General features: G+C 69.0%; 2 protein-coding genes across 2 annotated transcripts; both read right to left on the bottom strand.

Moving 5' to 3' along the window:
- Positions 1-961: 961 nt before the first annotated feature.
- RDH5 (retinol dehydrogenase 5) lies at positions 962-5,374 on the bottom strand. The gene is made up of 5 exons (XM_054187135.1): positions 4,450-5,374; positions 3,703-4,035; positions 2,004-2,262; positions 1,373-1,536; positions 962-1,261 (listed from the first exon to the last, which is right to left on the bottom strand). The coding sequence occupies exons 1-5, from the start codon at positions 4,481-4,483 to the stop codon at positions 1,038-1,040; spliced, it is 1,014 nt and encodes a 337-aa protein (XP_054043110.1). The 5' UTR covers positions 4,484-5,374; the 3' UTR covers positions 962-1,037.
- Positions 5,375-5,507: 133 nt separating this feature from the next.
- BLOC1S1 (biogenesis of lysosomal organelles complex 1 subunit 1) lies at positions 5,508-8,348 on the bottom strand. Its single transcript, XM_054187157.1, has 4 exons — positions 8,194-8,348; positions 7,848-7,920; positions 6,806-6,938; positions 5,508-5,840 (listed from the first exon to the last, which is right to left on the bottom strand). The coding sequence occupies exons 1-4, from the start codon at positions 8,252-8,254 to the stop codon at positions 5,730-5,732; spliced, it is 378 nt and encodes a 125-aa protein (XP_054043132.1). The 5' UTR covers positions 8,255-8,348; the 3' UTR covers positions 5,508-5,729.
- Positions 8,349-12,059: the final 3,711 nt, after the last annotated feature.

A 12,059-nucleotide genomic window follows, 5' to 3' on the forward strand; every position in this document is an offset into this window, starting at 1 on the left:
GGGTGTGTGAGGGGGTCCCCTGTGGGGCTGGGATGGGATCTGGGGGGTCTGGGGGGCATCCCCTGTGGGTGTTGTGGGGCTGGGATGGGATCTGGGGGGTCTGGGGGGCATCCCCTGTGGGTGCTGTGGGGCTGGGGTGGGATTGGGGGTGTGGGGGGTCCCCTGTGTGTGCTGCGGGGCTGGGGTGGGATTTGGGGGATCTGGGGAGGGTCCCCTGTGGGACTGGGGGGGGTCCCCTGTGGGGCTGAGTGGGACTGGGGGGGTCTGGGGGGTGTCCCCTGTGTGTGCTGTGGGGTTGGGGTATGTGTGTGGGGGGTCCCCTGTGGGTGCTGTGGGACTGGGGTGGGATTGGGGGTGTGGGGGGGTCCCCTGTGGGTGCTGCAGGGCTGGGGTGGGATTGGGGGTGTGGGGGGGTCCCCTGTGGGTGCTGCGGGGCTGGGGTGGGATTTGGGGGATCTGGGGAGGGTCCCCTGTGGGATTGGGGGGGGGCCCCTGTGGGGCTGAGTGGGACTGGGGGGTCTGGTGGGGGGTGTGTCTCCTGTGCGTGCCGTGGGGCTGGGGAACCCCCCGGGTGCTGCCCCATCCTGTGAATGCACTGGAATCTCCCAGCCAGGGAGGAACTGGTCTTACTGGGAGCAATGGTGGGGAGGGGGGGGGCAACATGCGTGGCCTTGGTGGGAGCAGCCCTGTCCCACCCCAGTGCTGGGGGGCAGCTGGGGGCGGCGGGGGGGGGCGGGGGGCTGTGCCGGGGCTGGTGGAAGGGCAGTGGTGGGGGTGGCACCGTCGTCTGTGTCACCCCCCACCCATAATTGCAGCAGGGCTGGTGTCACCATGTGCCACACCAGTGCCACCAGGAGTCCCCAAGCCACGGGGGGGACGGACCCTGCTGAGCACCGCAGGGTCGGGTGGGGGGTTTGCACAGCACCCGGGACGGGCGGTTTATTTGCAGCGCTGGGGGCAGGGGAAGGGGGGGGGGCGGGGGGGGGGCTCTGGTGGCCCTGGGTGGTGGTGGTGGGGTAAGCGGTGGCCGCGGCGGGCTAGCGGACGCGATGGGCCGGCTTGGGCAGGATGGTGGCCAGGGCGAAGTCGACGACGCAGGCGGGCAGGTAGGAGGCGGGCAACCAGAGGAGTTTGGCATCCCAGCCCGCGCTGTAGCGGGTGCGGGGGTGCCGGGCCCCCAGCGCGTGCTCGATGCAGCACGTCACCTTGCTGAGGTCGGCGTCGCAGATGAAGTTCATGATGAGCCGCTGCACCTTGAGGTCTGGGGTGGGGGGAAAGGATGGGAGGGAGGGGGTCAGACAGCCCCGCCGGGGGGGAAACTGAGGCAGCCCCCCGCTCCCGAAGCCACCCCCCCCCCCCCCCCCCAACTGACACTTGTGGAAGAAATCCTCGCCGTAGCTGAGCCGCGTCTCGGGCGGCAGCCGGTCCCAGAGCTGGCGCAGGGAGGCCTCGATGCTCTCCAGGTTGGTCACCGCCGTCTTGAAGAAGCCGGGCTCCACGATGCTCACCTTCACCCCGAAGTGGTACATGTCGCGCCTGCGGAATCACGGAATCATCCTGGAATGACCGGGGTGGGAAGAGACCTCCGGAGATCATCTCCTCCACCACCTCCCCCCCCCGGCCCCGGCCAGAGCAGGGTCACCCAGAGCAGGTTGGACACAACGCATCCATGTGGGTCTTGAATGTCTCCAGAGACGGAGACTCCCCCACCTCCCTGGGCAGCCTCTGCCAGGGCTCCGCCGCCCTCAACGTCAAGAAGTTCCTCCTCGTGCTGAGATGGAACTTCCTACGGTCCAGTTTGTGCCCGTTACCTCTTGTCCTGTCCCCGGGCACCACCGAGAAAAGACTGTCCCCATCCTCCTGCCACCCACCCTTTCAGTATTTATAAGTGTCGAGAAGATCCCCCCCCCTCAGTTGTCTTTTTTCCAGACTGAAGAGACCCAAATCCCTCAGCTGAGGGTTGTGTGGGGTGAGGGCACCATGGGGGAGGTTCCGGCACCCACCGCAGGCTGTCGGAGAAGGCCTCCACGCAGTACTTGGAGATGCAGTAGCCGCCGCCGTTGGCCGAGAGGCGGCCCAGGACGCTGGAGGTGTTCACCACCCGGCCCCGCGCCCGCTTCAGCAGTGGCAGGAGCTGCAGCGTCACCTCGATGGCCCCGAAGGCGTTGACGGCCATCACCTGGCGATAGTCCTCCATCCCCATCCACTCCGTGGGGCCAATGGGGTTGGCCACCCCCGCGTTGTTCACCAGCCCGAAGAGACCTGGAGGGGGAGGCGGGGGGTCCGGGATGGTGGCCACGGTCCCCTTCGCTGTGTCCCTGCCCTGTGGCACCTCCCCTGGGACCCCCAGCCTGGCCCTGGTGGGACCCTCCCCTCCATCTTGCCCTATAGCCTATTGCAGGGACCCCCCACCTGCCCCACGGCACCCCCTGCCAGGACCCATCTTGCCCCACACGCCCCCCGTCCTCCACCTTGGGATGCCCTGGTGGGACCCCCCCGTTCTGCCCTGTAACCCCTCCCCAGGGACCCCTAATCCTGCCCCACAGCACCTTCCCCGGGGACCCCCTGGTCTGCCCTGTACCCTCACTATGGAGCTCCCCATCTTGCCCTGTAGCGTCCCTTGGTGGGGCCCATCCTCTTGCCCTATAGTGTCTCCATCCTGCTCCCTACCAGCCCCTGCTGGGGTCCTACCCTGCCCCCCAGCACCTCCCCCAGGACCCCATGTCCCCCCCAGCACCTCCCTGGGACCCCATGTCCCCCCACCACCACTGCCCCAGGACCCCATGTCCCTCTCAGCACCTCCCCTGGGACCCATCCTGCCCTATAGCACCTCCCTGGGATGCCGTGTCCCCCCCAGCATCTCCCCGGGACCCATGCTGCCCTATAGCACCTCCCTGGGACCCCATGTCCCCCCTCAGCACCTCCCCTGAGACCCCATCCCACACCCCTGGGTCCCCATCTCACTCCCCCCAGCACCTCCCCTGGGTCCCATCCTGCCCTCTAGTACTTTCCCTGGGTCGCCATGTCCCCCCTCCCAGCACCTCCCTGGGATGCCACATCCCCCACCAGCACCTCCCCTGAGACCCCATCCCAACCCCCCAGCACCTCCCTGGAACCCCATGTCCCCCCCAGCACCTCCCTGGGACCCCACTTTCCTCCCCCCAGCACCTCCCTGGATCCCCATCCCAGCCCCCCAGCACCTCCCTGGGTCCCATCCTGCCCTATAGCACCTCCCTGGGTCGCCATCCCAGCCCCCCAGCACCTCCCTGGGTCCCATCCTGCCCTATAGCACCTCCCTGGGTCCCCATCCCAGCCCCCCAGCACCTCCCTGGGTCCCATCCTGCCCTATAGCACCTCCCTGGGTCCCCATCCCAGCCCCCCAGCACCTCCCTGGGTCCCATCCTGCCCTATAGCACCTCCTTGGGTCCCCATCCCAGCCCCCCAGCACCTCCCTGGGTCCCATCCTGCCCTATAGCACCTCCTTGGGTCCCCATCCCAGCCCCCCAGCACCTCCCTGGGTCCCATCCTGCCCTATAGCACCTCCTTGGGTCCCCATCCCAGCCCCCCAGCACCTCCCTGGGTCCCATCCTGCCCTACCGCACCTCCCTGGGTCCCCATCCCAGCCCCCCAGCACCTCCCTGGGTCCCATCCTGCCCTACCGCACCTCCCTGGGTCCCCTCCTGCCCCCCCTGCCCGCCTCACCTTTCTCGCCCACCTCTGCCTGCACCCACTCAACGGCGCGGCGGATGCTGTCGGAGCGGGTGACATCCAGCAGGGTGGTGCGGAGGTGGCCAGAGCAGCCCCGCTGGAGGCTATCGGCCCCTTTCTGGGTCAGGCAGGCGGCCAGCACCCGGTAGCCCCTGCGGGCCAGCCGCCGGGCCAGCAGGTTGCCGAAGCCGCTGTCACAGCCGGTGATGAAGACGTGCTTGTCCTTGACGGAAGGCAGCATCCGGCGATCCCGCACCAGCCAGCCCAGTGCCCAGGCCAGTGCCACCAGCACCAGGTACAGCCACATGGTGGGGCCGGGGGGGGGGCCTGTGGGGCCGGGGCGGGGGGGGGCAGTGGGAGAGGAACCCCGGTATCCTGGGCCGTGTCACACACACACACAACCCCCCCTGCCCCACATCACCCCCCGCGCCCCAAGTTGAACCCAGGCACCTCGGGTAAAGCCGTGCATGCCCCCCCCCCAGATCCCCTGCCCCACACCATGTGGGGCAGCCACCCCCCCCCTCCATCCCCCGGTGGTAAAAGGAGCTGGGGGGGGGCTGAAGATTGACCCCAGTTTGGAGCTGGTCCCACATGGGTCTCGCTCCGTGCCCGGGGGGCACCCAGGGACCCCAGAGGATGGTCCCTGTCCTCTCAGGGTGGGGGTCAGCACCCCATGTCGCCCTCCCAGGGTGGGGGCGAGCACCCCACCGCCCCCCACTCCCAGATGGGTCTGGGACCGACCTGTCTGTGGCCGGGCCCAGTGTCCCCACGGCATGCCAGGGATTAGCTGGGCGCCGTGCGTCACTGCCTGGCCGGGACCCAGCGCCCCACGTGTGGCACCGGGGGGGGTGTGTCCCAGCTGTTCCCCCCTGGCTTAACCCCGTCCCCGCTCCTGCCCACCCCCCCCCGGCTGCTCCCTGCTCCTGACCCACACAGGGAGGTGACCGTCACCGCTGGGACCCCCCCCAACCCACCTGCCCCCAAGTCCCACCCTGTCCTGTTGGGGAGGGGGTGTCCCCTTCCAGGAGCCCCGTTTGGGGGGGGTCTTTGGGGGGTATCAGCATGCCCCCATTGCTCCCGGTAGCGGGTGCTGGCCACGGGTTACAACCCCCCTGCTCCCTCCTGTGGGGCTGGGACAGGGGGTCCGGGCTGACGCCCCCGCCTCACCCCCACCCTCGGGGGCTGTGGGGGGACACCCCACATCTGCCCTGGGTCCCCGGAGTCAGGTGAGGGCAGGGGACGGCCAGCAGCCCCTGGACGGCACGCTGAGACCCGACAGACTCATCTCACCGTAGCCGTGGGGCAGACCCATGGTGGGGGCACCCTGGACCCGGCTTGGGGTGCAGGGGGGAGCCCACCCAGCAAGCCCCCACCTACCTTTGTGGGGCAGAGGGCTCCGGGCGCTGCTGTGACTGCGGCGGCAGAGGCTGTCTGAGCCGGGGGGGGGGCCGCGGCCGCTCCTCCCCCTGCACCGGGGCAGCACCCACAGCCAAAGTTCACAGTGGGCTGAGCCACCCCGGTCCCCCCCCGCCGCCTGCAGCTCCGGGGGGGGAGGGCGGGATTTGGGTGCATGGGGGTGCTGCGACACCCCTCGCCTTGTTGGGGGGGACCCTCACCATGGAGGAGCCCCTGACCAGGGCCGAGAGGGAGGGTGACCCCCCAGGGGACGCAGAAACCCCCCCAGGTTCCCCTTCCCAGCCCTGGGAGAGGGGAGCTGGGGGGCCGAGCTGCCCCCCCCCGGGGGATTAGAGCCAGAAGGGGCCCTTTGTCCCGGAGAAAAAGGGGCCTCAGAGCCTGGGTTAAGCGGTAAAGAGGATGAGGGGGCTTAGGGGGGGCAGCGAGGGCTGTGCCTGGCCCAGCTTCCACACCTCCGCCATACAACCACGCTTTATTCTGCCCGCGCCCCGATACCGAGGGGTCCCTGTGGCGGCCGGCGGCAGCAGTGGTGGCATTGTGCCCAGGGCTTGCGATATCTGCCCGGAGCAGCCATGGCGATGGGGGGGCCCCGGGGGGGGTGCAGTTCAGGAGCAGGAGGGCTGGAGCTGCCCCTTGTAGACGTACTCCAGGGCGGTGGCGATGGTCCGCATGTCCAGCTCGATGCTGCGCGCCCAGTTCTCCACGTCGCCGATCTCCTGCCGGGATGGGGCGGGGGGGGGGGGCGGCTGTCAGGGGGCTGCCGGTGGGATTTTGGGTGGGGGTCCCATCCTCCGGCAGGTCCCACCCTCCAGCAGCCGCAGCCCTGTGGGGGCTCGGGGCTGGCTGAGCCCCCATGAATGCTGCCAGACTGCTCCGGCGTCAAGCCGTGGGGCTGGGGGATGCAGCCCACCCACCCACCGGCACTGGGAGGGCTGGACCGTGCCGGTGGTGGGCTCCTGGTGGGGCTGGGGGGCACAGCCCACTCAACCACCCCCCCTCCAGCACTGGGTGGGCTGGACCGTGCCAGGAGTGCGTTCCTCGTGGGGCTGGGGATGCAGCCCCCCCACCCACCGGCACTGGGAGGGCTGGACTGGGCTGGTGGTGGGCTCCCAGTGGGGCTGGGGGATGCAGCCCACCCACCCACTGGCATCGGGTGGACTGGGCTGGGCTAGTGGTGGGCTCCCAGTGGGGCTGGGGGATGTGTCCCACCCACCCACTGGCTCCACAGGGGGCTGGACTGTGCCGGGGGGGTTTCCCAGTGGGGCTGGGGGATGCAGCCCACCCACCCACTGCTTCCAGGGGGGGCTGGACCGTGCTGGAGGGGTTCCCAGTGGGGCTGGGGGACGAAGCCCACCCACCCACTGGCACTGGGAGGGCTGGACTGGGCTCGTGGTGGGCTCCCAGTAGGCTCCCAGTGGGGCTGGGGGGTGCAGCCCACCCACCTACCCACACACCTACCCACCCACTGGCACTGGGGGGGCTGGCCCATGCTGGTGGGGGCCTCCCGGCACACGTTGGTGGCAGGACCCCAGCCCCGGTGACACCAGGGGTTTCCATGCGGCTGCTTTTCCACGTGTCCCAGAGGGAAATCCGCTCCCCCCAGGGCTGGGGGGGGTGTGTGACTCCCCCCTCCCTGCCTGTGCTTGAGGTGGGGGACGGGACAGGACCCCCCCGCACACACCTTCAGGGCCTGGTTGAAGTTCTCCACCATGGTGATCCACTGCCCCGTCTGCTTGGCGAACTGGGCCGCCTGCACCTGCAGCGTCTTCACCTCGTGGTCCAGCTTCCGCTGGTTGACGTACGCCTGAGCCACCCTGGGGGGGGGGACGGGACACACATGGGGGACACAAATGGGGGGTGGGGTCCCACCCCAGCAGCCCCAGGGTGGGGTGGGGGGGTCTCTAGGGAGGGGGTGGGTACAGGGAGGGGGGGAAGCCGAAGGACTTGGGGGCCACTAGAGGGGCTGCGGGGGGGGGGGGGGTGGCAGGGGGTCTCCAGGGAGGGGGTTTGGGGTGCAGGGGGGGAAGGGGCCAGGAAGTTGAGGCAGTCCCTGGGCCGGGGGGGGGATGAGGGGTCGCTGGCTCTGTGTGTGTGTGTGGGAAGGAGATTGGGGGGGGACCCTGATGGGGGGGTTAGGGGTGCAGGGGTCTCTGGGTGGGGGTTGGGGTATCCCTGGGCAGAGCTTTCGGGGGGGGGGGGGGGGAAGGGCCCCCAGGGCTGGGAAGGGTCCCTGGCCAGGGGATTTTGGGGGAAGGGACCCCAGGGTTGCGGGAGGGGGGGTCCCTGGTTGGGGTTTCCAGGGGTAAAAGGGGCTGGGGATCCTGGGGGTCCCCGGGGTGGGGGGGTGCCAGGAGGGTTTTGGGGGCCCTGGATAGGAGATTTGAGGAGGAAGGGGCTGGGGGATCCCTGGCCGGGGGGGGTTGGGGATTGCAGGGACCCCTGGATGGAGTTGGGGAGTCCCTAACCAGGGCTTGGGGGTCGGGGGGTCCCGGGGGGTCTGGGGGTCCCCAGTGGGACGTTCAGGGGGCTTTGGGGGTCCCCGGATAGGGGATTTGAGGAGGAAGGGGCTGGGGGGGGCCCTGGTCAGGGGCATCGGGGGGTCCCGGGTGAGGGGGGGGGTTGGGGATCCCCAGCCGAGGGTCAGGGGTCCTGGGGGGGAGTTTGGGGGGTCCCCAGCCGGGGGTCGGAGGGGTCCCGGGCGGGGGGGGGGGTCCCGGCCTCACCCCACGTTGAGGTGATCGACCAGGGCCTCGGTCAGGCGGGTGGCGGCCGCGATGGCCTCCCTGCGCCGCCGCTCTGCGGGGACGCGGCCGTGAGGGGCGGCGGGACTCCAACCCGTGACGCCACCCCGGAGCGGCGTGACGTCAGCGTGCGGGGCGGTGAGATCACGCTCCACCCTGCCGCCCCCCCCCCGCCGCCCCTCACCACCACGGTGTTCCCACCCTCCCCCTTTGACGGACAGCCCCACCGACCAATGGGGTGCGCGGCCCGGCGGTGAGCGGCAGCTCCCGCCGCCAATGGGGAGGGGGGGCGCAGGTCCAGTCGCCATGGGGACGGGGGCGGGCTCACCCTGCAGTTCCCGCCGCTCGCTCTGCCGCGCCTGGTGCTCCTTCAGCAGCCGGGACAACATGGCGGCACCGGCACCGGCACCGCACCCCGCCCCACCGGCACCGCCACCGCCGCGGCCCGCCCCCCGCCACCTGACCGCCGCGTCACCGCCACCTGACCGCCCCGGCCCGCCCCCTCGTCCCGCCTCCCGGGGCCCGCGGAGCCTATAGCGGCCGTAGGGGCTGGGGGGGACCCGTGTTGGGGGCTCGTAGGAGCCTACATGGCGGGTACGGGGAACGGGTGAGGGCTGTAGGGGCCTGAGGGGGCCACAAGGGCCTGGCTGGCGGCCTGAGGGGGCTCGAGGGGCCTGTGTAGGGGCCTGCATGGGGGACACAGGGGCCCGAGGGGTCTATATGGACCGGGGTGAGGGCTGTAGGTGCCTGAGGGGGATACAGGGGCCTGTGTACGGGCTGGGGGGCTATAGGGGCTGCGGGGGCCTGTGGGGGGCGCTACATGGGGAGTACAGGGGCCTGGGGGGGCTCTAGGGGCTTCAGAGGCCTGTGCAGGAGCCTGGAGGGGCCCTAGGGGCTGCAGGGGCCTGTGGGGGGTCCTACATGCAGCATACAGGGGCCTGGGGGGTCTATACGGGCCAGGATGAAGGCTGTAGGTGCCTGAGGGGGCTGCATTGGCCTGCGTAAGGGCTGGGGGGGGAACATAGGGACTGCACTGGCCTGTGTAGAGGCTTGTAGGGGCCTGGTTGGAGGGTACAGGGACCCAAGGGGGCTACAGGGGCCCAGGTGAGGGCTATAGGTGCCCAGCTGGCAGCCACAGGGGGCTGTAGGGGCCTACATGGGGGATACAGCAACCCGGGGGGTCTATAGGGGCCCAGGTGAGGGCTGTAGGAGCCTGAGTGGGCTACAGGGGCCTGGCTGAGGGGTCTGTAGGGGCCCACAGGGGTCTGGGTGATGGGCTGTGAGGGTGACAGGACTGTGTCAGGGCTATAGGGAGCTGTTTGAGGGAGTGGGGAGCTGAGGGGGCTATAGAAGCCTGGCTGGGGGTCTGGGGGGGGCTATAGGAGGGTCTGGGGGGAACAGGTGAGCTGTGTCTCCTTCCCGTGACCGGTGATGAGCGGGATGGTGCTCTACTCCCTGCTGGCGACAGGGAGGCCGGGGGCGCCTGAACGAGCTGACCTCGACTCTGTTAAAGCCACTCCTTGGGAATTCCCGAGCTTTCACCTGCTTCCCGGCTGTGGTGGGATCCGAGACTGGGGCTAAATCTCAAATGATGCAGAACTGTCCTTGTCAGAGCGTCCCGATGTCAGGTGCGGCCGCCCGGGCTGTCCGTGTGCCAGCCCGTAATGGATGAGGCTAGCAGTGGGGGGAGGGGGGAAAGCCGGCCAGGCCCCCGGGCTGCGGCTGCTGCCAGCAAAGCCCACTGTGAAAATTAAATTGGGCTGCAGAGTGCTGGAAGGGTGAGCTGGCAGAAATGCCGGGATGCGGCTGATCTCACCGGGCTGAATCAGCCCCAGACCTGGGATGAGGCTGGTCCCTTGGCTGGGCGGCGGCTGGCCACGGCCCAACAGTCAGGAGGAGGAGGATGATGATGAAGATCTTGTCATCCTCTCGGGTTGGGCAGGGGAAGGGAATGTGAGGAAGGGTGAGGAGGGCGCTGTAGTTGTGGAGGCTTTGATGGGTGCAGGCAGCACCGAGCCGCCGTCTCAGCTGTTCCTTCTGGAGCTCCCTGCGGGCGGGCTCTCAGCCCCTCGGGATGTGCGTCTCAGCCACATTCTCCCCACGGATTCCACTCCTTGTCCCTTCCCTTGCCTCCCTGCTCCGAGCTGGTGACCCGGCGTAACTCTGGCTGCAGCTACAGGAACTTGAGCATCATGTGTGGCCAAAGATAAACCCGTGAATGGGTAAAAATAACCCCGTTTGCTCCCCGCAGGCCTGGCTGTGCTGCCCCGCTCCGGTTACACGAACAAGCTCTTGCTTGCGGCAGCCTTGGGAAGGGCGGAGGAATTTATTTCGCTGTTTCCATCATTAGCTGACGAGTGTGCTGGGCTAACGGGGGTGCTGGGGCTGCTCCGCTCCTCCCCGCACCCGGGCTTGGTGTGTGTTGGGGTCAGCTGCTCCCGGTGAAGGGTTTGGGTGTGTATTCGGGGGGGGGGGGGTTCGGTGTTTGTGGGGGTGACCGCCAGCAGCTCTCCCACCCGCAGGAGCCCTGGGACCAGGCGTGGCTCCCAGAACCACGCCAGTTGCTGCCCTTCCTTCCACAGGAATGAAGGTTGCTGCCCTGTTGGGGACCTTGGCCAGTGATGCTGACCCTCATGCGGGTACCGTTGGGACTTCACACCTCTCCCAGGCGCTGGCGCCGGCTCTCGGCACGTGCCGGGGACGTGCCATGGCCTCCTTTGGAGCTGCCTGGAATGGCAGCGAAATCTCTCGGCTCTGCCCCAAGGGGCACGACTGACCTGGGAGCCGCTCCCGTGTGTGGATCCCCCACCTTCCTCATCCTCCCTCCTCTCCTGCCCATGGAGGATGATCCGGGGAGGGAGCCTGGGCTCAGTTCAGCCCTTCACAGAGTTAACGGCGCTAGCGAGGGTGTTTGGCCGGGCTGGGGGGGGGCCCTGGGGAGCGTTTCCCTCCCTCCCTCCACGTGGAAGGAAGCGGTGGGTCCCATTCTCGCCCTGCCTGAGCTCCGCTCCCTGTTCTCCCCCTCTCCTGACCCCGTGGAAGCCTCGGCGAGGCTCCTGGAGCGGATCCTGCCCTGGCCGCGGGAGCGGGACAAAGGCGTCCCCGTGTTGTCCCCGTTGTCCTCGAGCGGGTTGGGGACTTCAGCCGTGCAGCCCCCCCGCCCATCTGTGCCAGCGGGGTGAGGCCGCAGCTGCTGGGAGAAGCCGGGGCATGGAGCGAAGGGAATCCTCCCAACAAGGAGTTTTCTTCTCCTGACGCGCGAGTTGCTGCCTGACCCCCCCCGCCCCGAGCTGTGAAAACCCTTGTGTTTCGTGCCCGGGCTGCCGGGAGCCGGGCTGAGGCGGGGGGAGCTCCTGGGGGCAAACCCTGCCTCATTTGGAAGTTGGCACTTGCACCAAAATTAAAAATTGTCTGGATATGGCGCAGAGGGGATGATGACAGACTCTGCCGTGATGCTGGGAGCACCCAGGCTCCCTGCCTGCTCCCTGCCCACCCGTACGGGGGCAGTGACGGCAGCTCCTGCCTGTGCCGAGCTCAGGTTTGGGTCTGTTTGAGGGAAAACCAAGTGGATTTGGAGATTCTGCTGGGAGCCGGGAGGCTGGAGAGTGGGGTGTCCCCGGGATGGGTTGTTCTGAAGCCTGGAGGAGAGACGGGTGGCCAAGCCAGTTGGGGACGTGAGCTGGGGTCCCATCTCCCCACCCCCCACCCCCCCAGCTCATGGGTGCTCGGGAGCCTCCAGCTGATTTTTTGGGGGTCCCCTCGGTGCTGAGGGACGGCACCGGGAGATCGAATCGTGTTTTTTATCATCTCGCTTCCTGGCCATAACCCCCTTCCTTCCCGTTTCTCCTCCGCCTGATGCTCGCGTGATGCTCAGGGTAGCTCCCTCGGGGTGCAGGGGGGGGTTGCGGCGAAGGGGGGGGGGGGTCTGAACAGCCCCCCAGGGACCCGGTCTGTTCCCATCCTCTGCTCCCAGGCAGGGATCGGCCCTTTCCCACGTCAGCCAGGACATTGGGAAGGGATTTTTTTGGGCTGCGAAAGAAGGAAAGAGCGGGTGAGCGTGGGGAGGGCTGGACGGCGGCCAGGCTGGGGGGGGAACATGGACCCTCTTGGGCTTCCCTCGTTTCCCCCCCCCCCCCAAAGGGCAGCGAGGAGGAGGAGGAGGTCGGGGTGCAGGAGTGTTGCTGTGCCCGGCGC

This window comes from Rissa tridactyla, assembly GCF_028500815.1.
Source record: "Rissa tridactyla isolate bRisTri1 chromosome 24 unlocalized genomic scaffold, bRisTri1.patW.cur.20221130 SUPER_24_unloc_1, whole genome shotgun sequence".
Taxonomy (NCBI): Eukaryota; Metazoa; Chordata; class Aves; order Charadriiformes; family Laridae; genus Rissa; species Rissa tridactyla.

Bases quoted from the DNA above. Each gene is read 5' to 3' on its own strand.
- RDH5 (XM_054187135.1), bottom strand. From the start codon at position 4,483: ATGCCGTGGGGACACTGGGCCCGGCCACAGACAG. The intron at 4,036-4,449 runs GTCGGTCCCAGA...CCGGCCCCACAG, and splicing joins CTGGGCCCGGCCACAGACAG to GCCCCCCCCCCGGCCCCACC. The intron at 1,537-2,003 runs GTGGGTGCCGGA...GTGATTCCGCAG, and splicing joins GCCTTCTCCGACAGCCTGCG to GCGCGACATGTACCACTTCG.
- BLOC1S1 (XM_054187157.1), bottom strand. From the start codon at position 8,254: ATGTTGTCCCGGCTGCTGAAGGAGCACCAGGCGCGGCAGAGCGAGCGG. The intron at 7,921-8,193 runs GTGAGCCCGCCC...GCGTCCCCGCAG, and splicing joins CGAGCGGCGGGAACTGCAGG to AGCGGCGGCGCAGGGAGGCC. The intron at 5,841-6,805 runs GTGTGTGCGGGG...CCATCCCGGCAG, and splicing joins ACTTCAACCAGGCCCTGAAG to GAGATCGGCGACGTGGAGAA.